General features: G+C 38.6%; 6 protein-coding genes and 2 pseudogenes across 9 annotated transcripts; 4 read left to right on the forward strand and 4 right to left on the reverse strand.

The window, feature by feature from the left end:
• The first annotated feature begins 1,783 nt into the window (after positions 1-1,783).
• On the forward strand, positions 1,784-5,327 carry LOC132474764 (extracellular calcium-sensing receptor-like). Its single transcript, XM_060075628.1, has 9 exons — positions 1,784-1,928; positions 2,024-2,318; positions 2,483-2,569; positions 2,674-2,943; positions 3,050-3,259; positions 3,360-3,637; positions 3,800-4,007; positions 4,100-4,223; positions 4,315-5,327. The coding sequence occupies exons 1-9, from the start codon at positions 1,822-1,824 to the stop codon at positions 5,223-5,225; spliced, it is 2,490 nt and encodes an 829-aa protein (XP_059931611.1). The 5' UTR covers positions 1,784-1,821; the 3' UTR covers positions 5,226-5,327.
• A 1,264-nt stretch (positions 5,328-6,591) lies between these two features.
• LOC132475156 (vomeronasal type-2 receptor 26-like) lies at positions 6,592-8,056 on the reverse strand (annotated as a pseudogene).
• Positions 8,057-9,170: 1,114 nt separating this feature from the next.
• Positions 9,171-10,511, reverse strand: LOC132474765 (vomeronasal type-2 receptor 1-like). The gene is made up of 2 exons (XM_060075629.1): positions 9,608-10,511; positions 9,171-9,513 (listed from the first exon to the last, which is right to left on the reverse strand). Exons 1-2 carry the CDS (start codon positions 9,920-9,922, stop codon positions 9,211-9,213), a joined length of 618 nt encoding a protein of 205 aa, XP_059931612.1. The 5' UTR covers positions 9,923-10,511; the 3' UTR covers positions 9,171-9,210.
• A 1,687-nt stretch (positions 10,512-12,198) lies between these two features.
• Positions 12,199-13,237, forward strand: LOC132475157 (vomeronasal type-2 receptor 1-like). The gene is made up of 3 exons (XM_060076163.1): positions 12,199-12,605; positions 12,763-12,849; positions 12,959-13,237. The coding sequence occupies exons 1-3, from the start codon at positions 12,345-12,347 to the stop codon at positions 13,235-13,237; spliced, it is 627 nt and encodes a 208-aa protein (XP_059932146.1). The 5' UTR covers positions 12,199-12,344.
• A 1,247-nt stretch (positions 13,238-14,484) lies between these two features.
• On the forward strand, positions 14,485-15,570 carry LOC132475159 (extracellular calcium-sensing receptor-like). Its single transcript, XM_060076164.1, has 2 exons — positions 14,485-14,563; positions 14,652-15,570. The coding sequence occupies exons 1-2, from the start codon at positions 14,485-14,487 to the stop codon at positions 15,563-15,565; spliced, it is 993 nt and encodes a 330-aa protein (XP_059932147.1). The 3' UTR covers positions 15,566-15,570.
• Positions 15,571-16,873: 1,303 nt separating this feature from the next.
• Positions 16,874-17,990, reverse strand: LOC132474691 (extracellular calcium-sensing receptor-like). Its single transcript, XM_060075523.1, has 2 exons — positions 17,869-17,990; positions 16,874-17,786 (listed from the first exon to the last, which is right to left on the reverse strand). The coding sequence occupies exon 2, from the start codon at positions 17,695-17,697 to the stop codon at positions 16,888-16,890; it is 810 nt and encodes a 269-aa protein (XP_059931506.1). The 5' UTR covers positions 17,698-17,786; positions 17,869-17,990; the 3' UTR covers positions 16,874-16,887.
• A 73-nt stretch (positions 17,991-18,063) lies between these two features.
• LOC132475160 (extracellular calcium-sensing receptor-like) lies at positions 18,064-20,079 on the reverse strand (annotated as a pseudogene).
• A 2,270-nt stretch (positions 20,080-22,349) lies between these two features.
• On the forward strand, positions 22,350-26,105 carry LOC132474857 (extracellular calcium-sensing receptor-like). 4 transcript variants are annotated; one of them, XM_060075744.1, is made up of 9 exons: positions 22,350-22,630; positions 22,737-23,031; positions 23,165-23,251; positions 23,383-23,652; positions 23,767-23,967; positions 24,166-24,447; positions 24,545-24,772; positions 24,862-24,985; positions 25,063-26,105. In XM_060075744.1, exons 1-9 carry the CDS (start codon positions 22,395-22,397, stop codon positions 25,974-25,976), a joined length of 2,637 nt encoding a protein of 878 aa, XP_059931727.1. In that variant the 5' UTR covers positions 22,350-22,394; the 3' UTR covers positions 25,977-26,105. The 4 variants fall into 4 exon arrangements, with proteins under 4 accessions (XP_059931727.1, XP_059931730.1, XP_059931728.1 ...); XM_060075747.1 differs by having other exon boundaries at positions 24,862-25,153; XM_060075745.1 differs by having other exon boundaries at positions 22,576-23,031.
• The last annotated feature ends 1,861 nt before the right edge of the window (positions 26,106-27,966 follow it).

A 27,966-nucleotide genomic window follows, 5' to 3' on the forward strand; every position in this document is an offset into this window, starting at 1 on the left:
ATTAATATAACTTTGTAGATGACTATAACTGCTATGTTATAGGGCCCCTATTAAACCGCCAGGTCTGATGTGGATTTGCCATTACAAGCCTGGTCGAAAAAACGACTCTAAGGGCATCTCAGGTGCGAGTGTTGGATAGAAGCACCTAAAAGCCCATCCAGTTGATTGTACTAACTAGAAAACTGATCTATTCATCATAAATTGGGACATGGCTGGTTATTGCTAATCAACATCACAATTAGTTAAATATCTGCAAATGTATACCGTATTAATGTTTTGTTAATGATTAGATCATCACTAAAGGCGTATAACTGACTTATGATTGTACATTATTATAGAGTCTTACCAATGAACAATTATTTATTCTTTAAGACTTTAAGTTATAGCATTCAAGTTAAATAGGGTTTAGGATTAAACAATAAAAAGGGTTTGGCTTTTGTGGAAACATGATAGGCTCCTTGGAAGAGCTCACTGTGTGATATAAAGGGATCGTTCTAAGGTAATGAAAACACAACAATTCTTATTTCAATGGGATTAAACACTAATTAAATCATACATATTATATTCCATTACAGCCAAGTCTCTTCTGATAGATGCCACAAAATTCTACACACTGCAGCTTAAAGAAAATGAAGAATTATACTCAATCAAAACTAAAGCATTGAAGTGATTCATAATCTCCTCTACGGTGAAGACACGCGTGAATACTTGGAGAATGTCCGATTTAATTACTTGCAAAGTGAATCAGACCCTAATAGCGGAAATAGTGGATACTTATGGTTTCTCCTGTATCTCTTACGTTCAGATAAGAAAGGCTGGGGTATAGTATGACAGGGTAGGTTAGACTAGGGCAGGGTTGTGTAGGCTAGTCTGTATAGCAGGAGAGGCTCTGGCAGGGCGTAAAGTATGCTAATCTAGCATGATAGGAGAGGGAAGCGACACTCGGGTACCGCTGTTCACAAATCGTGTGATGAGAGCCCCCTGTGTGAAACTCCATCCTACCTAAACGGCTAATGCTTGCTGCATCTTAACTTTATGAAGATTGTGATTTGACAGTTGTGAGATATGAGCTGTTCGCCTCTGCCTGAATTGTATTAAAAAAAAAATCCTGTTGTGTAAGCTTGGTTTTAATCATGAAACCTTGTTTCATTTGTTTAATGTTTTTTCTGATGGTGTGCTATAGGATTATGATGGGATACAACAGGACACGACAACACAGAGTGGGGAAGGGGGGGGGGGGGCTAGGACATTGCCAATTGCTAACATAAAAGAGCATAGCCAACTGAATAACAGCACAGCATTTTACATAAATAATGTGTTGCTACCATCTAGTGGTAGTGTAGTGCTATATAAATAAAGTTGCCTAGTGTCAAATTAAATATGTTTGTGGCCATTAATTCTATAGAGATCAAAAAACTGTTGGGATATATTTTGAATAACAAATGGATGTCAATAAGAATGTCAATTGCAAAGTAACAATGGAGGTTAAACAAATTGTCTATATTAAAAATCCTTTATTACAACATTAATGCAGTCCAGCTCCACCACCGAATGTTTTGTCCAGTCTCGATAGGCATTTATAATCTTGAACAGTGACGTAAATGTCAAAGGGGATGGCATTAGACTGTTTATAAAGTTAAGTGTTTGCGATATAATTTACTTTGCAAAAGGTTTCGGTGAGATTGGAGGGCAGCCATGAGAGCTCATAAAGAATCACACTTGCTCATATGTATATGTTTATTTTTGTTTTCTTTCTCTTCCCATACGTCTTCAACCAGTTCACTATTTTGTCGATTACAGAGACAATTTAATCTGAATGGAATGCACAAATTTGGGGATGTTATTCTGGGAGGGATATTTGAGATCAACTTTTTCTCTGCATTTTCTGAACATTTTACTTCAGAGCCAAACGATCCCATCTGCTATGGGTAAGCATGTCTAGAAATGTGCTGATCAAGGGTATTTAACTTTTCATGAATGTTCTTTACATACAACAGTTTTTGGATTATTATTGTATTATTAGCTTTGATCTTGTAGGTTTCAGACAGGCCCAGACCATGGCCTTTGCTGTTGATGAAATAAACAGAAACTCAAAACTGCTACCTAATATATCGTTGGGATACAGTCTTTATGATAGCTGCGGCAAACTATCGATCTCATTCCGTGCAGCTCTGTCTATGACCAGTGGCAGAGGAGAGCCGTTTCAATTAAATCAGAGCTGTTATAGGAATCCTCCTGTGCTAGGAATTGTGGGAGATTCTTCCTCAACACGTACTATTGCTGTTTCTAGCATGGTAAGCTTGTACAGGGTACCAATGGTAAGTTTTCACCTCATTTGTTCAATCAAGTAAGGGCTCTGGTTTATTAGTTGCCATTCATATTAAAATTACTAATTGGAAAAAAATTAAAGGACAAGGCTAAATCATTTCTAAATAATTGACGCAGATGGATCCTAACAATGATTAATCTTTTTATCTGACAGGTGAGTTATTTTGCCACATGTTCCTGTCTGAGTGACAGGAGCCGGTTCCCATCTTTCTTTAGAACTATTCCAAGTGATGCCTTTCAGGTAGAGCTTTCATTACTACAAATACAATATTTTAAACAATGAAGTCTAGCAAAAAAATGTTATCTGCATGCAACTCAATGCTTTGTAATTTGTCAATCAACCAGGTGCGAGCAATGCTCCAAATTCTCAGGCGGTTTAACTGGACTTGGTTTGGCCTGTTGATCAGTGATGAAGACTACGGTCGCCACGCCGCCCGATCCTTCCAGGCTGACCTGGCCGAGTCTGGTGGAGGCTGTCTGGCTTATCTAGAGGTTCTGCCATGGGTGAATGATGTGGCTGAACTGCGGAGGATTGTTAGCATTATGAAGAAATCCACATCCCGTGTGGTTATTGTTTTTGCACATCAAAGCAACATGCTTAATCTCATGGAAGAGGTTAGTTATTTTGTTCACAATTCTTTACATTCATATTGAGTGAAAAACAATTTAAGTAAATGCATTACTGGAATTCAATTGACATTGTGTACAATTCAAACTACAGGTAGTAAAGCAGAATGTAACAGGCCTACAGTGGATGGCCAGTGAGGCCTGGACTGCAGCCAAAGTACTCCATACTCCCAGCTACATGCCTTTTCTTGCAGGCACTCTGGGCATTGCCATTCGCCGAGGGGAAATAACAGGACTCAGGGAATTCCTACTGAGGATACGCCCTGACAATGACACTCTCAGCAGCCAGGACAACAACAACTTAGTGCGGGTTTAAGTTAGAAACACTTTTCAATATATGTGTCATTTCAATGCTACCTATATTTCTTATGTATCATCCTTTTTTATGAATCCCTGTTCATTAGGTGAAGCTATTTTGGGAGCACATATTCCAGTGTAAATTTGATTCCCCTGGAATAGAGGTGGGAGAGAATGAAAGACTATGCACAGGGAATGAGGTTCTAAGGAATATAGAGACTGAATTCCTGGATCTGTCTAACCTCAGGCCAGAGTATAATGTGTACAAGGCAGTATATGCCCTGGCACATGCTCTACAGGACATGATGCAGTGTGTTCCAGGGAGTGGGCCTTTCAAAGGTCAAAGCTGTGCCAGTTTACAGGGACTAGAGCCATGGCAGGTCAAGTTCTAGTTCAATTTAATTGTATTACTTTATTCTGCTTTGATTTATTTGTCAATTGAATGTAGATCTCAAAAGTCAATAGTTTAACCTTTTCTCTTTACATTTTTTCACTTTGACACTGTTTCTTGCTCTCCTACAATACAGATCATATATTACTTGCAAAGGGTCAATTTCAGCACAGAGTTTGGTGACCAAGTGTCATTTGATGAGAATGGAGATGCTTTGCCAATCTATGATGTGATGAACTGGAGGTGGCTCCCAGATGGAAGAACAGAGGTTAAAAATGTGGGAGAGGTCAAAGAATTGGCTTCAAAAATAGTTGATCTCATCCTTGATGAAGATAAAATCTTTTGGAATTTTGAATCCAAAAAGGTCATCTTACAAGCTACTTAATGTCAGTGACAATGTTTCATTTATCGTCAAAGGAAATATTTTTTAATTCAATAAACTTGTTCTCCCCTTAGCCTCCCAGGTCACTGTGTAGTGAGATCTGTCCTCCAGGCACCCGCATGGCCAGAAAGAAGGGTGAACCAGTATGCTGCTTCGACTGCATCCCTTGTTCAGAAGGAAAAGTTAGCAATGAAACTGGTTTGTTTGCAAAAATATATATTTATACCTTGCCCATCTACTGTCAAAAGCAATAAACCCCAACTTATTATTACTTCCTGTTGTTCATTAGATTCAACCGAATGTACCAACTGTCCAAAAGATTTCTGGTCCAACCTCCGGAAGGATCACTGTGTACCCAAACGCATGGAATTTATTTCCTACGTGGAACCCCTTGGAATCTCCCTGACCACTGCCTCATTATTTGGAGCACTTTTATGCACCATTGTTTTGGGAATCTTCACTCATCATCGGACCACGCCAGTGGTTAGGGCCAACAACTCAGAGCTTAGCTTCCTCATTCTGCTGTCACTCAAACTGTGCTTCTTGTGCTCATTACTTTTCATTGGTCAACCAAGGCTGTGGACTTGTCAGTTGAGGCATGCAGCATTTGGCATCAGCTTTGTGCTGTGTGTCTCATGTATCCTTGTCAAGACCATGGTTGTTCTGGCGGTATTCAAGGCCTCCAAACCAGGTGGCGGTAGCTTGAAATGGTTTGGGGCAATGCAACAGAGAGTGACTGTTGTATTTCTGACTTTAATACAAGCAGCAATTTGTACAACATGGCTTGTATCTTCCTCACCAACTCCTCACGACAACACAGAGTACTACAATGACAGGATAGTAGTTGAGTGTGTAGTGGGGTCCACAGTAGGATTTGGAGTATTACTGGGCTATATTGGATTACTGGCTATTCTCAGCTTCCTACTTGCATTCTTGGCACGGAATCTACCAGATAACTTCAATGAGGCCAAATATGTCACCTTCAGCATGCTAGTCTTTTGTGCTGTTTGGACAGCCTTTATCCCAGCATATATCAACTCCCCTGGTAAATATGCAGATGCTGTAGAGGTATTTGCCATTTTAGCTTCTAGTTTCGGGCTGTTACTGGCACTATTTGGACCAAAATGTTATATCATTTTATTTAAGCCTGAGAAAAACACAAAAAAGGCTTTACTGGGACGAGGCACACCAAAATCATAAAAAAGTGAAATGATTGAGTAAAATGTTTATGGATTTAGTCAGCTTATTGAAAATGCTAATTCCATTTTGTATGCATTTGTCATGCTCATTTTTTACCTGCAGTCTATGGTAACTATAAATATATAGCCATTGTAAATTGAATAAAGTTATATACATGTAATCATTGTTTTAATTTTCATATTGGTCAAATGAGAAATAAATCTTGTATTCAACATTGTGATGCCACCTTTTTTATTTGACCAAACTATGCAAGCCTTAAAACACTCAAACTAAATGTTGGTTATGTAGCACCTTTCAAACCACAATGCAGCCCAAAGTGCTTCACAGAGAGAGTCTATAACAAAACTACAAAACAGAGGTAAACGATTGCAACAATACTCTTAAAACAAAATAAAAATTCAATAAAATGAAAAAAGCACAGATGATAAAAAACTATTAAACCAATGAATAAGAGGTAAAAGAAAGGCTAAAAAAATTCTTAAAGGTCCCATGACATGCAATCAGGTGTGGTGTGATTAGCCGTTACAATCTGTTTTGAAAATCTGTCTCTTATGACATCACAGGTGGGCGTGTCCACCTAGATGTGTGCTGGATGGTGGCATGTCATGGGACCTTTAAAGTTAAAGGACCTTAAAAAGTCCATAGAGGTGGTTATCTCTGTAAAGGGCTAACGACTGAAGGTGCACGGTCTGTGCACAGACTCTCTGGGCTTTTGCTCAAAACATTATGATCTCGTCTTGGTCTTGTCTTCGTTCAGCTGTAGGATGTTGTTTGAAATGTATACATTAATGTAATATAAACATTGCACTTACCAATTAATGGGGTCAAAAATTCAATAAATCGTATTTTCTAAAATTAAAATCTTACCTAGGGAACTAGAGACGATAATAACAGATGAAAATTACGTTAGAAGGGTCAGTAACAAGTGTCTGATCATTGCCGTTTTTAAGTCGTTAGTTAAGAGCTGTGAACACACATTTGTTTACAATAATTAAGCATTCCTCGGAAAGGCAGCAAGAAACTTGTTATATATAAAAATGAGTTTGGGGTCAAGTGAGCACTTAGGTTTTAATTCAGAGACCGCCGTTCTAATCACCTATGTATTAACCACAGTTTTAACTGATAATTCTTTAGAGACTCATCAGAGCCCCAATATCCTAGCCCCAGGGTTACATTCACTTCTTGCCTTCAATCGCATGGATGTAAATAGAACTCAATACATGCAATGCAATGAACGTGTAACACACAAATGGACCATTACTCAGTAAGATGAAATAGCCAAAGAAATGTCTTGTTATTTGGCCAGTTAAGGTAAAATGACCAAAAAAATGCCAACAAATAACTTGCAATGAGGTTTAAGGGGTGGTGCAAGAATGAAACAAATGGAACCTTTCTTTGAAAAGCTGTATATTTTTTAATAAAACTGCAAATAGTTGTGTCGCATAAATAAGGCATTTTAATGTGACAAACTAAACAACTAAGGACATAAGTCTGCATATGTAACGCAATAAAAAAAATTATTTTATTATATTATATCCTTATTAAGTATCCTCACTACATTTTAATTAAAAAGCTCATAAATGAAATGACAAAAAAGCATCTTGAGTTATTTTTTACCCATTAAATTTTTCTTGGTGTTTTTCTCTGGCCGAAACAAAATTATGAAACATTTAGGAACAAATATACAGATAATCAATCCAAAACTAGAGGCCAATATGGCAAAAATCTCAACAGCTACAGTGAACTTCCCAGGGGAACTGATGTAAGCTGGGATAAAAGTAGTCCAAACAGCACAGAATATTAGCATACTAAATGTGATTAGCTTAGCTTCATTAAAATTGTCAGGTAGTTTTCGGGCTAAAACAGCTAATACAAAACAAAATACAGCAAGGAGCCCGATGTACCCAAGCACAGCCCAGAAACCTAATGATGAGCCTAATGCACATTCTAGAATGATTTTCTCCTTGTAGATAGTCAGGTTTCTCATAGAGAAGGGAGGCTTCAAAACCAACCAAATAGTGCAGATCAAAACTTGAACAAATGTAAAAGACACTACAGTCATTCTCTGCTGTGTAGGGCCAAACCATTTTGCTACATTGCTTCCTGGTTGTGTAGCTTTAAATGCCATTAACACCACTATGGTCTTGCCCAGAACACAAGAGATACAGAGGACAAATGTGATCCCAAAAGCTGTGTGGCGAAGCATACACGACCAGTCTGAAGGTGGACCAATGAAAGTCAGAGAACACAGGAAACATAAAGTCAAGGAGAAGAGCAGCAGGAAGCTCAGCTCAGAGTTGTTGGCCCTAACAATAGCAGATGCTCTGTGCTGGAAGAACACTATGGCTGTAAGAATGGTTAAACAGGCTCCTACAACTGAGCATACTGCCAAAATAATTCCCAGAACCTCATGCATAGAGAGAAACTCAACAGGCTTAGGAAGACATAATTTTTTCCCTTCATTTGGCCAGAACTCATTGGGACAAGGGAAACAATCTGAAGAATCTGGAAAGAATAACACAAAACATTGAATCAGGCGAGGTTTTTGGCACTTTTTCAGCATCATCGTGAATAAAATCTTTGATACCTGAAGTATTACTAATCTCTCCTTCAGCACATGGTACACAATCATAGCAGCAATCCGGCTTTCCCTTCTGGAGAACCTTACGCGTTCCTGGTGGACAGCTGTCACTGCATACAGACACAGGCACCTGATAACATAAACATATCGTTTTTTATACAGCAAGAAGACAATAAATATAATTAAAGGAAGTATATGTAGTTATTCCTGCCTGTCCACCACCATCTGACCAGCTGATGTTCTTTATCATATTGAACTTCTGTCCAACAGGAAGCGAGTCATCATAGTGTCCCACTTTTACAAACTCCAGACCCCCATTCTCATTTCTCTTCCAGTTAATCAGCTCATAGAAGGCCACAGGGTCACCATTGGCATCAAATGAGACATGGTAACCATGACGAGAGAAATTCACCCTTTTCAACTGATCTAAAACCTGTACTGTGAAAAAAATGGTAAATATCTGTATCACTATAGCAGACAACATTGTTTTATTTTTTATCTATATATATTCAATGACCTGCAGTGGCTCGATCTTCAAGAATGGATCACATTGCACTGTGGAGTTTATCTTGTTACACAGAATATTGTGTACAGCGTGTGCTATTGAGTAAACAGCTTTGTACACCATGTTTGTGATTCTGAGCTGAGAGGTGTCAGTGTATGGGCTTTGGAGCTTCTGTATATCTTCAGTTCCATCACACACTCTATCCGCTGAGCCAGCCTCTACAAACCGAGACATAGGTTTGAGGTGACAAAATATATGTTAGGGTTTACAGTTTTTTTTTTTTTTTTTTAATATATACAATTTCCTAAAAGCTTTTGTCTTTATATTTGGTTTCAAGAAAAAAATATATCAGGTCTAGTTGTTTAATGGTATGAAGAATGAATATAATCTCACTTTTTTCTAGCTGGCAGTTGAATGCACCCTCCCACAATTCAGTAAGCAGTTTAGACGCAGCTACTTTGGCATTGGAAAGATCTAATAAGTATTCTCGAAATCCAGGTATAACAGATTGTGGAATACCAAATCCAATTGCCCCAGCACAAAAGTCAAACTTCAGAAATTCAGGAGCAGTTCCCCATGATTCAGTGCCTATCCATTGTCTGGGAGGAAAGGGCTTGCGGGCCAACTCCTCCAGCAGAATCTTCATATCTCCTGATGCTGTGAATGCCACGATAATCATGGCTGTAGACCTTAGAAAATATGGCATGAAATTACTTTAAGGTCATAGCAAAAAAGAGAAATATGGAATGTTTACAGAAAACAAATATCAACAATTCATAAATCTCAAAAAAAATATATAAAATATAATAATTATAATTTCATTCAAAATGTCTACATTTCAATTTATATTTTTGTCTATTTCATTAACGTTGATGTTGTTATGATTACAATATGAATAATCAACCCATAAACCTGCGGATAACGTCAGCAACTTGTTGAATCTTGTTCTGTGGATCAGTACGATAGAAAGATTCAGAGTATTCAACACATATACCCTCTTCGTACGCTGCTCGTAGAAAGGACGCCATCCCATTGTTACCATAGTCTGATCTAGACCGGACAGCGCCAATCCAAGTCCAACCAAAATGTTTCACGAGTTTGGCAAGAGCCTCTGCCTGGAACTGGTCACTGGGGATGGTTCGAAAGAATGTTGGGAATTGCCTCTTGTCAGACAAACATGCGCATGTAGCAAAGTGACTCACCTGAAGGAGTAAAAAACATAACAATGCTTTTTAAGAAAAACACGCCACACAAGTTACTAGTTATATAACAATTCTGCATTGTTAAAAAAATTACTTGTGGAATGTCAAAGGGCCCGATGATTCGCGAAATGCTCATAGTTGGCGTGGATCCAGACTCACCAACTACAGCCGTTACCCTACCAGATCGTGAACACACTTTGTTTGAGTCATACAACTGCTGCAAGCCATTTGCGAGCTGAAATGCCACCTGGACAGCTACGGGTACCGAGGCACAGGAGTCATGGATTTGGTAACCGAGTGTAATGCCCGGCAGAAGCTCCGAGCTGTTGTTAATTTCTTCGATGGCGAAGACCATAGCACGCGCAAAGCGCAATTCACGCGTGTCCATGCTGCAAAGAGATGGGCACATACATTCATGACATTTAGCTGTTAAACGTTTAAATCAATGTTAATGCAGCTGCAGATTTTCTTTACTGATCTGATAACACATTATTTTTTTTTTGATAATATTTATATAATAAAAATATGTGTTCCACAACAAATCCATTTTTACCAGTGCACAATTTTTCCCCTCTAACTCACCTCCCTGTACATTCTAGAGGCTCTGGTAGGCTGGTGTAGTTATGATTCACTGTTTTGATGTAGTTATGTATCGAAAAAACACCTCCAATAAGGTAGTCACCTTCCAGTGTGAATGCAGTGGGCCGAGGATTGCCTCGAAGCATACATTTAACAGAATTAGTAGCATTGCCTGCATCAGATAAATCCCCAATCCCAACCTTACCACCGTTCTCTGGCCCCGTAGGACCAGGTCTCTGTAGAAGGCCATCTGCAGACTCTTGCAAAGCAATAGAAAGACAGAGCACAATCAATCCCAGAGAAAGGGTTTGCCCAAACATGACAATTACAGAACTCTTCATCCTTATCAACGTAGGGCTACGTGATACGAATGAGTCGGCTCCTTCATTACAACAGTTTATATAGACTCAACAATAGCTGCTGACTCTTTGTTACAGTATACGTCATTTACTGCTTCAGTACATTTTGTTTCTGGAACCAATCAAAAAGCAGATGAAACAAAATAACGATTATAATAACTATGAATATAAATTACATAGCTGACGCTTTTACAAAGACTTACAATATGCAAAATATGCATATTCAACAATGAAGCAACACATTATCCTATAGCGCGCATCAATATAACGCAACCTCCAATATAACGCAGTACTTGATGGAACCCATTTTTTGAGGCAAGATATAATTTGAAATGTTTCCCTGTGCAATTTAGTTGATTTTACTTAGAGTAAACTCAAATGCATCATAAGACAACAAAGAATATTTTTTGTAAGGTCTACTATATGAAGACATAATGGTCAAGTTGGTTGCACAATTCTTTCATTTAGTTGTGTAGTTCCTGAAATGAAATTATGACGCTTGATATGGTTGTTTCTGCATACACTGTAATTAAAACGAAATTAATATGCAGGTTATTTTTCTAAGGTAAAAAAATGTGAAATAATTTGATTCTTGCTATAACGCAATCACGGAAAGAGGGACCCCAATAACCACGTTATAGCGAATATTAAGTGTACAACTCAAAATAGTACATCAAATTGATCAAATACGCAAACTACTTCAAGTGCTACAATCTAAAAAAAAGAGGTAGAGGAATCTAAAAATGTTCATGGCCCAGGATCTGTACAGATTAGAAGTGTAGGAACTATTGATGCGATGGAGCACTTCCTGTGTTCAATCTATTTTAGTGGGTAATCACAGTGCTGATTTTAAAATGTGTGCACCATTTGGCTGGTCTATATACAACGGGTTGCCATCTAGGTGTTCCTCAAAATAATTTCTCAAGAAATAGGATTTTATATATATATATATATATATATATATATATATATATATATATATATATATATATATACATATATATATGTCCTGCATGCGATAAACATGATATGGTGGCAGATTGCAAACAAATATTGTGTCACTGTGCATTTATTCCCTATTTTATTCCATTGTAATGTTTTCCATTGATGTTTTATGTTTATTTGTGTTTGCTAAAATACATGTTACAGTGTTGCTACCTTCTTCATTCCACTTTTTCCGACTGGCAATTGGCTTCTTGCAGTAATAATTCAGTAAAGGAGGTGCTCAGCCAGTGCATGTGTTCACTTAGAGAATGCAGGCAAGAATTGTATGTTTAATGACAAATGTTTCTGTAAACATGACATTGTTCATTCTTATGTGGCAACTTGAATTCAGTGCAATAATAAAGATACTTTGCCGTTATTATCGTAATGCAAACCAGGTCTGCCCCCAAAAATGTCTGCCCAGTCCTGACAGGCACAATTCTTAAAATATTATTTAATGAGGTAAAGGGGATGGATTTTGACTGTTTATAAAGATGTGTTTGAGAAAGGTGGCCTCAGACTGGAGGGCAATCATGAGAGCTCATAAAGAATCCCACTTGCTCATATGTGTATGTTTGTTTGTGCTCTCATTGTCTTCCCATATGTCTTCAACAGGTCCCTTCTATTGTACAATACAGAGAAATTTCAATCTGAATGGAATGCACAAGTTTGGGGATGTTATTCTGGGAGGAATCTTTGAGATGAACTTTTTCACTGCATTTTCTGAACTTTATTTTACTTCAGAGCCGAATGATCCCATCTGCCATGGGTGAGTCTATCTAGAATGGTGTTGATCAAGGCTATTCACCATCCAATTACACGTAATACTTTTTCTTATACACAGATATTGTACCATTATTATTATTGTTTTTCAGCTTTGATATTCTAGGTTTCAGACAGGCCCAGACCATGGCCTTTGCGGTTGACGAAATTAACAGGAACTCCAAACTGCTTCCTAACATATCGTTGGGATACAGTCTTTATGATAGCTGCAGCAAACTAGGGATCTCTTCCCGTGCAGCTCTGTCTATGACCAGTGGCAGAGGAGAGCCGTTTCAATTAAATGAGAGCTGTTACGGTTATCCTCCTGTGTTAGCAATTGTGGGAGATTCTTCCTCAACGCGTACTATTGCCATTTCTAGTATAGTAAGCTTATACAGGCTACCAATGGTAAGTCAAATTTCCGAAAAAACTTCTGGTTGATCATTGTCATTACCTACAAACTGATTAGTTGGAAATAATCAACATTATTAGGTTGAAATAATCAACATGAAGGTCAAATTATAAATATGGGCCATGATAATAGATGATATTTTTGCTTTCATAGGTCAGTTATTTTGCCACATGTTCCTGTCTGAGTGATAGGAGGCAGTTCCCATCATTCTTTAGAACAATTCCAAGTGATGCATTTCAGGTAGATTTATTTACCACAGGAACATTATTTGTCTGCATGAATTGTTGTAGTGTACATGCCTTGTTGGAAATTTAATAAATTAAAATGTTTCCTATAATGGTTGAACCAGGTGCGAGCTATGCTCCAGATTCTGAGGAGGTTTGGCTGGACTTGGGTTGGCCTGCTGATCAGTGATGACGACTACGGACACCACGCCGCCCGATCCTTCCAGTCAGACCTGGCCCAGTCTGGTGGAGGCTGTCTGGCTTATCTCGAGGTTCTGCCACAGGGAAACGATGAAGAGGAGCTGCAAAGAATCGTTGGCATAATGATGAAATCCACATCCCGTGTGGTTATTGTTTTCGCACATGAGAGCAACATGCTTAATCTCATGGAAGAGGTTCATTAATACAATTTTTTCCATGAATGATTATGCTTGGGGATTGGTGAAATTCATAGTGAAAGGAACAAATATTATTCAGTAGATGAATTAATTGAATTAACACATACAATGAAATTTACAGGTGGTAAAACAGAATGTAACAGGACTACAGTGGATGGCCAGTGAAGCCTGGAGCGCAGCCAAAGTACTCCATACTCCCAGCTACATGCCTTTCCTAGCAGGCACTCTGGGCATTGCCATCCGCCGGGGAGAGGTACCAGGACTCAGGGACTTCCTACTGACCATACGCCCTGACAATGAGACACTTGGCAGCCAGGACAGCACCTTAGTGCGGTTTCAACCTTACAAATATTCCGAATCTTTAAAAAATCATATATATTTTCTAATGGATTTAATTCTTTTGATTTTTAATGCATTTATAAATGTATGTATGTTTGTATATTTTTTTGATATATTTTCCAATATATATATATGTGAATTCAACACCATTTGAATCCTCCTCCTTCAGGTGAAGCAGTTCTGGGAGAACGTATTTCAGTGTAAGTTTACATCCTCTCACGGAGGATTATTGGATGGGTCTACTTCGGAAAGAATATGTACAGGGAATGAGGTGCTAAGGAATATAGAGACTGAATTCCTGGATCTGTCTAACCTCAGGCCAGAGTATAATGTGTACAAGGCTGTATATGCCCTGGCACATGCCCTTCAGGACATGCTGAAGTGTGTTCCAGGGAGAGGGCCTTTCAAAGGTCAAGGCTGTGCCAATTTAAAAAGAATAGCTCCATGGCAGGTATGATTTCCTTTGAACTTCTTTACTTTTTGTTGCTTTGATGTTATGAAATCAATAGTATTCCATGATTTTCTCTTACTCTTTTTATCACTTACCATACAGCTGTTATATTATTTGGAAAGGGTAAATTTCACAACAACTTTTGGTGATCAAGTGTCATTTGATGAGAATGGGGATGCTTTAGCCATCTATGATGTGATGAACTGGATGTGGCACCCAGATGGAAGCACAGAGGTTAAAAATATGGGAGAGGTCAAAGAATTGGCGTCTAAAGTCGATCATCTTATCCTTGATGCAGAGAAAATCTTTTGGAATTTTGAATCAAAAAAGGTCTGTTATCTGGCTATTTTCTGTGACATGCTTCATCATTATATTGTTGTAAAATATTCTTACTGCACTTAAATTAATCTTTCCTTAGCCGCCCTGGTCAGTATGTAGCGAGAGCTGTCCCCCAGGCACCCGCATGGCCAGGAAGAAAGGTGAACCTGTCTGCTGCTTCGACTGCATCCCTTGTTCAGAAGGAAAAGTTAGCAATGAGACAGGTTTGTTTTCAAACCATATACAGTATATACAGTACAGTATCTATTGGACACATATTGCAATAACCAACAATATGGTTAATTCCCCTAGATTCAACAGAATGTTTCAACTGTCCAGAGGATTATTGGTCCAACCCCAAACATGATCACTGCATTCCCAAAAGCATGGAATTTCTCTCCTACGTTGAACCCCTGGGCATCTCTCTGACCACAGCTTCATTATCTGGTGCACTTTTATGCACTGTTGTTATTGGAGTCTTCACCTATCATCGTACCACGCCAGTGGTTAGGGCCAACAACTCAGAGCTTAGCTTCCTCATTCTGCTGTCACTCAAACTATGCTTCCTCTGCTCCTTGCTTTTCATTGGTCAACCGAGGCTCTGGACTTGTAAGTTGAGGCATGCAGCGTTTGGGATCATTTTTGTTCTGTGTGTCTCGTGTATCCTGGTGAAGACCATGGTAGTTCTGGCAGTATTCAAGGCCTCCAAACCAGGTGGTGGTGGTAGTCTGAAGTGGTTTGGGGCAATGCAACAGAGAGGGACTGTTGTATTTCTGACTTTAATCCAAGCAGCAATTTGTACAACCTGGCTTGTGACTTCCTCACCGACTCCTCATAAAAACACACAGTATCACAATGACAAGATCATTGTTGAATGTCTAGTAGGGTCTACAGTAGGATTTGGAATATTACTGAGCTATATAGGCTTACTGGCTATACTCAGCTTCATGCTTGCATTCCTGGCACGCAATCTACCAGATAACTTCAATGAGGCCAAGTTTATCACCTTCAGCATGCTTGTATTCTGTGCTGTTTGGATAGCCTTTATTCCATCTTATATCAACTCCCCTGGTAAATATGCAGATGCTGTAGAGGTATTTGCCATTCTAGCTTCCAGTTTTGGGCTGTTGCTGGCCCTTTTTGGACCAAAGTGTTTTATAATTCTTCTAAAGCCTGAGAAAAACACCAAGAAAGCTTTAATGGGCCGAGGCACACCAAGATCATAGAAAAGTGCAATTAAATGTTAAATGTTTTTAGAATTAGTCTGTTGATTGAAAAATGTTAACTAAATTACCTAGATTAAATGAAAAGCTTTATCCATTAAGGATATAGCTTTATCCATTAAGGATATAAATAAAACAAATAAATTGTTTATTCAACATTGCTATGTCCCCTTTTTGTGCAGTCATGCATACTTGATGTTGTTTGTGCAGGGACGGGTTGAAGGCTAAACCCCCAATATCCTACCCAAAACAATTCTCAAAACAAAAGTATTTTCTTTAAGTATATTAATTTATAATTTCAAACACAAATTATATTAACTAAAAAAATCATGGACAATATGGACATCTTCTAATTTTCCCTGCCGTCTCATCAAAATAACTTCTTTGCTGCCGCTTCCTGTTGACCTTTGTACATGATGTAGCGGAAGAACAGGACGGACTGGATGACTACTTCATATCTGGTTAAACTAAGGTTTCTCAAATGGGGTGGTACTGCCCCCCAGTGGGCATTTTTGGCGCACTGAGACAAATAAATAACACAAATAAAATTATGTTATTTATCACATTACCTGCAGGGGATATCTTCTGTTTTGGTTGAAATGTGTAAATCATGTGTATATGAACCGCTGTAAGTCGCTTTGGATAAAAGCGTCTGCTTAAGGCCATAGGCCTACATTTAAATCGAAAAAGAACATCAGCACGAAACTGGTCAATCGGGATGGTTTAAAAAAAAGTCTACATCGTAGAAACATTACTTGTGGTATGTCAAAGAGCTCGATCAAAGCAAATGCAGATAGTTGCTGTGAAACTCCAGACTCACCAACTGCAGTTAAGCTACTATGATCGTTTGTTTGAGTCATACAAATGCTGTAAGCCTTTTGCGAGATGAAACGCCGCCTGGAGAGATACATATATTTTTGGAGTGAAACCAGTCAGCCAGATCAACGTTTCTTTAGAGGCTCATCAGAATCCCGATATCTTAGCCCCAGGGTCCCCTTCAGTCCCATGTGTGTAAATATAAAACAATGCATGCAAGGCAATGAACGTGTTACCCAGATCTTTAACCATATTTGGATGAAAAAGCAAAAGACAAATGTCTTCTTATTCATTTATTTGTGTGATCAAATGCATTTCAAACCAGCAGATAACTTGAAACATGAATGAAATAAAGCATACAATTTATTTGAATCTGAATATACTACACAACTGAGTACATAAGTCTGTCTTTGCAATGCAACAAAGTTCTAAACACAGCATTATTTATTTATCTTTATTTTGACTTCACTACAGTTTAAGTCAAAAGTTCACGAATCGAATCAACAAAATTATTTTTTACCCATTACATTTTTCTTGGTGTTTTTCTCTGGCCTAAACAAAATTATAAAACATTTAGGAACAAAAATACAGAACATTAATCCGAAACTAGAGGCCAATATGGCAAAAATCTCCACAGCTACAGTGAACTTTCCAGGGGAACTGATGTAAGCTGGGATGAAAGTGATCCAAACAGCGCAGAATATTAACATACTAAATGTGATTAGCTTAGCTTCATTAAAATTGTCAGGTAGTTTTCGGGCTAAAACAGCTAACACAAAGCAAAATACAGCAAGGAGCCCGATGTACCCTAGCACAGCCCAGAAACCGATTGCTGAGCCTAATGCACATTCTAGAATGATTTTATCCTTGTAGGTGGTCAGGTTTCTAATAGAGAAAGGGGGATTTAAAATTAACCACAAAATACATATCAGAACTTGAACAAATGTAAAACATACTACAGTCATTCTCTGCTGTGCAGGCCCAAACCATTTCATAACATTATCACCTGGCAGTGTAGCTCGGAAGGCCATTAACACAACCAGGGTTTTCCCCAGAACACAAGAGATACAGAGGACAAAGGTGATTCCAAAAGCTGTGTGGCGAAGCATACACGACCAGTCTGAAGGTGGACCAATGAAAGTCAGAGAACACAGGAAACATAAAGTCAAGGAGAAGAGCAGTAGGAAGCTAAGCTCAGAGTTGTTGGCCCTAACAATAGCAGATGCTCTGTGCTGGAAGAACACAATGGCTGTAATAATGGTTAAACAGGCTCCTACAACTGAGAATGCTGCCAAAATAATTCCAAGGACCTCATGCATGGAGAGAAACTCAACAGGCTTAGGAAGACATACATTTTTCTCTTCATTTGGCCAGAACTCATTGGGACAAGGGAAACAATCTGATGAATCTGGAAAGAATAACACAAAATATTGCATCAGAAGAGGCTTTTGGCACTTTTTCAGCATCATCGTGAATAAATTGTTTGATACCTGTAGTATTGCTAATCTCTCCTTCAGCACATGGTATACAGTCATAGCAGCAAACCGGTTTCCCCTTCTGGAGAACCTTACGCGTTCCTGGTGGACAGCTGTCACTGCATACAGACACAGGCACCTGTTTCACAAATATACATACAGATACAGCTTTACACCTAGCAAGAAGTCAAGACATTTTCTTCAATTAATTTAAGTATAAATAGTTATTCCTGCCTGTCCACCACCATCTAACCAGCTGATGTTCTTTATCATATTGAACTTCTGTCCAATAGGAAGTGAGTCATCGTAATGTCCCACTGTTACAAACTCCAGGCCACCGTTCTCATTTTTCTGCCAGTTAATCAGCTCATAGAAGGCCACAGGGTCACCATTGGCATTAAATGAGACATGGTAACCATTACGAGAGAAATTCACCCTTTTCAACTGATCTAAAACCTGGGAAGTATAGTATTGAAAAGAATGGTCAATATCTATATCAATACAGCACACATATTTTTTTTATAATATGTATATACATGTAACAACCTGCAATGGCTCTATCTTCATGAATTGATCACATTGTATAGTGGAGTTTATCTTCTTACACACAATATTGTGTATAGCGTGTGCTATTGAGTAAACAGCTTTGTAAACCATGTTTGTGACTCTAAGCTGAGAGGTGTCAGTGTATGGGCTTTTGAGCTTCTGTATATCTTCAGTTCCATCGCACACACTGTCCGCTGAGCCAGCCTCTAAAAACCGAGACACAGGTTTGATTTGACAGAATATATTTCAGGGTTTTCATGTTATGCAGCAACTGTGACTCAGTCTCAAAATAATCATGCAACATAAAAAAAACCTATACAAGCTTCTTTTTTTTTTACTATTTTTTATAATTATTTTTTATAAAGTACATAACATTTTTCTAAAATCTTATGTGCTTGTGTATTTTTTACAACTCTAATTGTTTAATGGTATGACACAATTTCTCGATCTCGGTCAGCCAAGTCAAAAGAGTGAGTCATTGGACGAATATCTAAAATCTCACTTTTTTCTAGCTGACAGTTGAATGCACCCTCCCACAATTCAGTAAGCAACTGAGACGCAGCTGCTTTGGCAGGGGAAAGATCTAAAAGGTAATCTCTAAATCCAGGTACCACAGATTGTGGAATACCAAATCCAATTGCCCCAGCACAAAAGTCAAACTTCAGAAATTCAGGAGCAGTTCCCCATGATTCACTGCCTATCCATTGTCTGGGAGGAAAGGGCTTGCGGGCCAACTCCTCCAGCAGAATCTTCATATCGCCTGATGCTGTGAATGCCACGACAATAATGGCTGTAGACCTTAGAAAATATGGCATGAATTTACTTTACGGTCATAGCAAAAAAGAGAAACATTGACATAATCATCTGCCTAAACATGGGATGTTTATAGAGAACAAATATTAATTACTCATTCTCAAAATATTAATAAATCTACATATTATTTTACATTTCATTCAAAATTTTAAATCAGTTTTGTCTATTTCATTAACATTAATGTTATTATGACTACAATTTGAATAATTAGCTCATAAACCTGCGGATAACATCAGCAACTTGTTGAATCTTGCTCTGTGGATCAGTACGATAGAAAGATTCAGAGTATTCAACACATATACCCTCTTTGTGCGCTGCTCGTAAAAAGGACGCCATCCCATTGTTGCCATAGTCTGAGTTAGACTGAACAGTGCCAATCCAAGTCCAACCAAAATGTTTCACGAGTTTGGCAAGAGCATCAGCCTGAAACTGATCACTTGGGATGGTTCTAAAAAATGTTGGGTATTGCGTCTTGTCAGACAAACATGCGCAGGTAGCAAAGTGACTAACCTGAAGGAGAAAAAAAACATGACAATGCTTTTTAAAGAAAAAAGCGCCGAACAAGTAACTGGTTATATATAAATTTTGCATTGTTAGAAATATTACTTGTGGAATGTCAAAGGGCCCGATGATTTGCGACATGCTCATACTTGGCGTGGATCCAGACTCACCAACTATAGCGGTTACCTTACCAGATCGTGAACACCCTGTGTTTGAGTCATACAACTGCTGCAGGCCGTTTGCGAACTGAAATGCCACCTGGACAGCTACGGGTACCGAGGCACAGGAGTCATGGATTTGGTAACCGAGTGTAATGCCCGGCAGAAGCTCCGAGCTGTTGTTAATTTCTTCGATGGCGAAGACCATAGCACGCGAAAAGCGCAATTCACGCGTGTCCATGCTGCAAAGAGAAGGGCACATACATTCATGACATTTAGAAGATAGTTTAAATTAAAGTTGATGCAGCTGTTTTTTCTGAATATTATTATTTTTATTTATTGATCTGATATAACACATTACAAATATGTCGATCAAAATGTGTGTTCCACAACAAATCCATTTTTACCTGTGCACTAATTATTCCCCTCTAACTCACCTCCCTGTACATTCTAGAGGCTCTGGTAGGCTGGTGTAGTTATGCTTCACTGTTTTCATGTAGTAATGTATCGAAAAAACACCTCCAATAAGGAAGTCCCCTTCCAGTGTGAATGCAGTGGGCCGAGGATTGCCTCGAAGCATGCATTTAAGAGAATTAGTAGCATTCCCTGCATCGGATACATCCCCAATCTTACCACCATTCTCTGGCCCCGTAGGACCAGGTCTTTGTAGAAGGCCATCTGGAGACTCTTGCAAAGCAAGAGCAAGACAGAGCACAACCAATCCCAGAGAGAGGGTTTGCCTAAACATAACAATTACAGAACTCATCCTTATGGACTTAGGGCTATGATACGGATGAGGCGACTCCTACATATTACAACAGTTTTTATAGACTCTCAAATAGCCGCTGACTCTTTTTAACAGTATACGTCATTTACTGCTTCAGTACATTTTGTTTCTGGAACCAATCAACAAGCAGATGCAACAAAAGAACAATGATAATAACAATTTTAATCAATAATCATGTACAATTTATTAAGCTGAAGCTTTTGTCCAAAGGGATTAGCAATAAGTGCATTCAACCATGAAGCTACACTTTACCTTCACTATAACGTGCATTAACATAACGCAACCTCCAATATAATGCAGTGCTTGCTTGGACCCCAATTTTGAGGAAAGATATTTTAAATGTTTCTCTCCACTATTTACTTGATTTGTTTAGAGCAAATGCAACAGCAGTATGACACAGCAGAGCATAACATATTTTTGGGTTTTGGTCTACGAAATGAAGACCCAATGGTCAAGTTAGAAGTCCATTTGAAAAAAAATAAAAAATTGTCCACAATACAATTACGCTGCTAGATGTGATTGTTTCTGCATGCACTGTAATAAAAAATAAATAAAATGCAGATTGTTTTGTGGGCAAGCCAACGTGAGATACTTGATTCTTGCTATTACCAAAGGTTAAAGTTTACAACAAAAAAATGTAAGAATCATAATTATAATTATCATTGTTCTTTTGTTTCATCTGTTTATAATATGATCAAATAAGCTAACTGATTCAAGTGCTAATATTTCAATATAATAAAACATGTCCCAGGGTCTGACCAGATTTGTTTTCAGTCTGCAAGCGAAGAGCTGAAGATCCATTGATGAGATGAACAACTTCCTGTATTCAATCCATTTAAAGAAAATCTGTATTGAAAGTGCTGATTTTAAAATGTGTGTACATTTTGGCTGGTCTATACTAAATATAATTGTTATAATAATATGTTAAGAACATCTCCATGTGTTTAACATGTCCATATAAGCGGCAGTGTGTAGGATTTAGTGACTTCTAGCAGGGAGGTTGCAGATTTCAACCCACTGAATAAAAATATAAATAATTGAGAATGAATATAATATAAATATGAATCAGTGAAAAAAAGCATAACTGCTTCTTATAAGAGAAAAATAGTCTCACTTTGTGCCTTGATTTGCTCATGTTTACCATTGCAATGTTTTGTGTTTATTTGTGTTTGCTGAATAAAGACATGGCAGGGTTGCTGACTTTTTCTTTTCACTTTTGCCCACTGGCCATTGCCTTCTTTCATTAATACTTCTGTAAACAGGAGTTGCTTGCACTCTTCGCTCAGCCACTGCATGTGTATTTATCCATTGTTTTACAGTTTACATATAAGGTGGTCCGTGACCATCTAGTGGATATATCACAAATATCAAGTGTTGTGACGTTAACGGCTCTAAAACAAAGCTGTTGTTGAGTTTGTATCACTTAGCGAATTCATCCAAGAATTGTCAATGCAAAGGCACAAAAATGTTTAATAACTGAGGTATGACATTTCTGAACATGACATTGTTCATTCTTATTGGGCAACATAAATCAGGGCAATAAAAAAGTATACTTTGCTGTTATTGTCTTAAGGCAGTCCAGGTCCTCCCCCAGAAATGTCTGCCAGTCCTTAGAAGGAACAACAGTCCTACAAATATTTAAATAGGCAAAGGGGATGGCATTTGACTGTTTATAAAGTTAAGCATCTGAGAATTAACGTTGCTTGAGAAAGGAGGTGTCAGTTTGGAGGGCAGTCATGAAAGCGCATAAAGAATCACAATTGCTCATATGTGTATGTTTGTTTGTGTTCTATATCTCTTCACTTATGTCTTCAACAGGTCCCTTCTATTGTACATTACAGAGAAATTTTAATCTGGATGGAATGCACAAGTTTGGGGATGTTATTCTTGGTGCAATCTTTGAGATGAACTTTTTCACTGCATTTTCTGAACTGTATTTTACTTCAGAGCCGAATGATCCCATCTGCCATGGGTGAGTCTGTCTAAGATTGTGTTGATCAAGCCTATTTACCATCCAATCACACGTAATACTTTTGCTTATACAAAGATATTGGACTATTATTATTATTCTTTTTCAGCTTTGATATTCTAGGTTTCAGACAAGCCCAGACCATGGCCTTTGCTGTCGATGAAATTAACAGGAACTCCAAACTTCTTCCTAACATATCATTGGGATACAGTCTTTATGATAGCTGCAGCGATCTAGGAATCTCATTCCGTGCAGCTCTGTCTATGACCAGTGGCAGAGGGGAGCCGTTTCAATTAAATGAGAGCTGTTATGGTTATCCTCCTGTGTTAGCTATTGTGGGAGATTCTTCCTCAACGCGTTCTATTGCCATTTCTAGTATAGTAAGCTTGTACAGGCTACCAATGGTAAGTCAAATTTCAGGAAAGCTTGTGGTTGATTAATGTCGTTGCCTTTTAAATTATGAATCTGAAATAATCAACATAAAGGTCAAACTATAAATACAGGCCATGATAATAATTTATATATTTTCTTTAAAAGGTCAGTTATTTTTCCACTTGTTCGTGTCTGAGTGACAGGATGCAGTTCCCGTCATTCTTTAGAACTATTCCAAGTGACGCATTTCAGGTATTTTTAATTACCACAGGAACACTATTTGTCTGCATGAATTGCCTTGTTGAAATTTGAACCCTAACCCTACAAACAAATGTTCCACTTAAATCTTCTAAAATGTATTTCTTTAAAAATTGTTGAACCAGGTGCGAGCTATGCTCCAGATTCTGAGGAGGTTTGGCTGGACCTGGATAGGCCTGCTGATCAGTGATGATGACTACGGACGCCACGCCGCCCATTCATTCCAGTCAGACCTTGCCCAGTCTGGTGGAGGCTGCCTGGCTTATCTAGAGGTTCTGCCATGGGAAAAGAATGTAGCTGCACTGCAGAGGATCGTTGGAATAATGAAGAAATCAACATCCCGTGTGGTTATCGTTTTCGCACCTGAGAGCAACATGCTTAATCTCATGGAAGAGGTTGATTATTCTCCATGAATGACAATGCTCTTAGACAAGTGAATTCATAGTGAAAGGAATAAATATGATACAGTGATGCATTATTGGAATTAAAACAGATAATCAAATTCACAGGTGGTGAAGCAGAATTTAACAGGACTACAGTGGATGGCAAGTGAAGCCTGGACTGCAGCCAAAGTGCTCCATACTCCCAGCTACATGCCTTTTCTAGCAGGCACTCTGGGCATTGCCATCCGCCGGGGAGAAATACCAGGCCTCAGGAACTTTCTACTGACAATACGCCCTGAAACAATTGGCAGCCAGGACAGTCCATTAGTACGGTTTACACCTTAGAATGATTCAGAATCTTTTTACACATCTGATATATTGTCTTATGATTTTTAATAAATGTTTTAACACATTTTATTTAATTATTCATGTTTTAAATATTTTGTGTAAATATTTTCCAATGTATTTTCATTTTTGCTATTGGTGCAACACTATTTGTGCTTGATTTCAATCCCCCTCCTTTAGGTCAAGAGGTTCTGGGAGAACGTATTTCAATGTAAGTTTACATCCCCTCAAGGAGAGTTATTGGATGGGTCCGCTTCGGAAAGTCTATGTACAGGGAATGAGGTTCTTGGGAACATAGAGACTGAATTTCTGGACCTGTCTAACCTCAGGTCAGAATATAATGTGTACAAGGCCGTATATGCCCTGGCACATGCCCTTCAGGACATGCTACAATGTGTTCCAGGGAGCGGGCCTTTCAAAGGTCAAAGCTGTGCCAATTTACAAAGAATAGCCCCATGGCAGGTATGATTTCCTCTCAATGTATTTCTTTATTTTGCTGTGATTTTTTTAAATCGTGAGACTTGACATTCACATACTCTTTTTGTCCCCGACAATACAGCTTTTATATTACCTGGGAAGGGTCAATTTCACTACAAATTTTGGTGATCAAGTGTCATTTGATGAGAATGGGGATGCTTTACCAATCTATGATGTGATGAACTGGATGTGGCACCCAGATGGAAGCACCGAGGTTAAAAATATGGGAGAGGTCAAAGAATTGGCGTCTAAAGTCGATCATCTTATCCTTGATGAAGATAAAATCTTTTGGAATTTTGAATCAAAAAAGGTCTGATATCTGGCTGTTTTCTGTGACATTCTTCATTCATTATATTGTTGTCAAATATTCTTACTGCAATTAAATGATTCTTTCCTTAGCCACCCAAGTCAGTGTGTAGTGAGAGGTGTCCCCCAGGCACCCGCATGGCCAGGAAGAAAGGTGAACCTGTCTGCTGCTTCGACTGCATCCCTTGTTCAGAAGGAAAAGTTAGCAATGGGACAGGTAACCACAAACAGTACACATCTATTGGACAAATATTGAAATAACGAACTAAACAATAACTTTCTATTGATCGTTAGATTCAACAGAATGTATCAGCTGTCCAGATGATTTTTGGTCCAGCCCCCAACATGATCACTGCGTTCCTAAAAGCATGGAATTTCTCTCCTACCTGGAACCCCTGGGCATCTCCCTGACCACGGCTTCATTATCTGGTGCACTTTTATGCACTGTTGTTATTGGAGTCTTCACCTATCACCGTACCACGCCAGTGGTTAGGGCCAACAACTCAGAGCTCAGCTTCCTCATTCTGCTGTCACTCAAACTATGCTTCTTGTGCTCATTACTTTTCATTGGTCAACCAAGGCTGTGGACTTGTAAGTTGAGGCATGCAGCATTCGGGATCAGCTTTGTGCTGTGTGTCTCGTGTATCCTGGTGAAGACCATGGTAGTTCTGGCGGTATTCAAGACCTCCAAACCAGGTGGTAGCGGTAGTCTGAAGTGGTTTGGGGCAATGCAACAGAGAGGGACTGTTGTATTTCTCACTTTAATCCAAGCAGCAATTTGTACAACCTGGCTTGTGTCTTCCTCACCAACACCTCATAAAAACACACAGTATCACAATGACAAGATCATTGTTGAGTGTCTTGTAGGATCCACAGTAGGATTTGGAATATTACTGGGCTATATAGGCTTACTGGCTGTAATCAGCTTTATGCTTGCATTCTTGGCACGCAATCTACCAGATAACTTCAATGAGGCCAAGTTTATCACCTTCAGCATGCTTGTTTTCTGTGCTGTTTGGATAGCCTTCATCCCAGCTTATATTAACTCCCCTGGTAAATATGCAGATGCTGTAGAGGTATTTGCAATTCTAGCTTCCAGTTTTGGGCTGTTGCTGGCCCTTTTTGGACCAAAGTGTTTTATAATTCTTCTTAAGCCTGAGAAAAACACTAAGAAAGCTTTAATGGGACGAGGCAAACCGAGATCATAGAAAAGTGTTTACAGATTTAGTAAATTTAGGTCAAATGTTAACTGCATTACCTAGATTAAATGTTAATGCTTTACAGATCTATTCATGATAGATTGACCAACGTAATGCGAATAAAAAACGTTGATTCAACTTTGTCATGATCCTATTTTTTGTGAAGTTATGCAGAGCTCTTGTTGTTTGTGCAGGGATGGGTTAAAGGCTAAACCCCCAATACCCTATCCCATGTTCTACCTACTTCATATCTGGTTAACCTAGGGTTTCTCAAATGGTGGGGTACTGCCTCCCGGTGGGCATTTGTGGGATAGAGTGGCTCACTGAGAGATAAATACTTAAAAGGGGGGTTTTAAGAGTTTAATGTGTTTCTTTGTTGAAGAATTCTTAACGTCATCAAATTCTGGTATTTATCACATTACCTGCAGGGAATAATCTGTTGTGATTCAAATGGTTTGGACGGAAACAGCAACACAGTACAGGCCAGGATCGGATGAACATTAATGAAACATGTTTCTATGTTCTTATTGGCTGTTCAAGCTTGTCAGCCCGAGTTAGTCTCAAAATCAGATTCATAAAAAGCGTAAGTTGGTTAGTTTCTATTATTGTTGTTATTTACTCTCTTTGCTTCAGCCGGCTGGGCGTAAAGAAAAAACATATTCTTCCCTACGGAGGCTTTCCATACACATTTGTATTCATTTTCTTACATCAATATTCAATCTTTTTCACATTAAACAGTTTTAATTGCTCTATTGATTGCAACTTTCCTCTGGTGATGACATTGTTTTGAAATTCTGCATACTGTGAAACTTCTTCTTCATCAACTCAAAAAATCTCTCCCCCTATAACTTAGATAATATTGGCAGAGGCTGTCCTACGGGCTCAAGGACAGCCAAAAGCCAAAAAGAGAAACGGAGTGTGAACTCGCAAGATCAGGATAGTCCAGGATGATCCATATTTGGCACATTGAGGCCGGGAATTGACTTGTATTCCCAAAACTATTTCATATTAAATCGTTAAAAACTTTTGAATGAACTAGGATTTTCAACAATGCCCTTGGAAATTCATAATGTAAAAATTAAAAAGTCACTGAGTTCCTAACCAAGCGAATCAAATGCATAATGGCATTGTGTAAAACCCTATTTGTCTGCTGTTCATAGAAACAACGCTATGTCATCGTATGAAATCTTAGGTATTGTAGCAACTTAAAGCTAGGGTGGGCGATTTTGGAGAAAACAGCCGTTGAGATTCCGTCGCGTGCTCTCTGGCCCGTCCCTGCCACGCTACCTGCTGTAGCTCCTCCCACCGAACGTCAGTTATGCGCGTTCATGTGAATTCAGTTACATTGATAGGAAGACGAAACACCATGTCCGATTCCGAGGTAATTAAACATTAGTGCTGATTGCTACATAAGTACATATATAGCATCAACATCTTACTCACAGACATACCATGTATGTTATCTTAAAATCATTGCCATTGCGCTGGTAGGCCTAAGAAAGGTAGCTGTATCAGCCAAGCAAGATAGCAAACTAATTGCAACTGTAGTTCGTTAGCATAAGAACAAAAGCAAAAAAAACAAAAAAACAAAACAAAACCTCCTTCTCCATGATAACAGAATTCTTCTAGGTCTCCCTCTTATCAATATTGACAATCGATATGATCTATTTACTGTCGTTGTCCATCATTGTGTATGTACAGTACTGTGCTGAAAAAATATATATATTTGATAAAATAACACAGAAAGCCAGATTACACACAAGGAAACCGTCACTTCAAAGCGATCGCGAAACTGAGCTAGGCTGCTGCTAGCTTGCAACAACGTTATAACAATACATGGAATATCATATGCTAGACTTCCCTCGCAGTGCTTATCTTGGCAGTTGTGTCAACGTAGCTTTTATACAAACGTGACTCGGACATTATCCACAGTTGAGTTGAAGCCTAGGCCACGTGTTAGCACAATCTCTGTGTTATTCCGACAGCCACGGTTGGTGTG

Source organism: Gadus macrocephalus, chromosome 16, assembly GCF_031168955.1.
Source record: "Gadus macrocephalus chromosome 16, ASM3116895v1".
Lineage (NCBI taxonomy): Eukaryota > Metazoa > Chordata > Actinopteri > Gadiformes > Gadidae > Gadus > Gadus macrocephalus.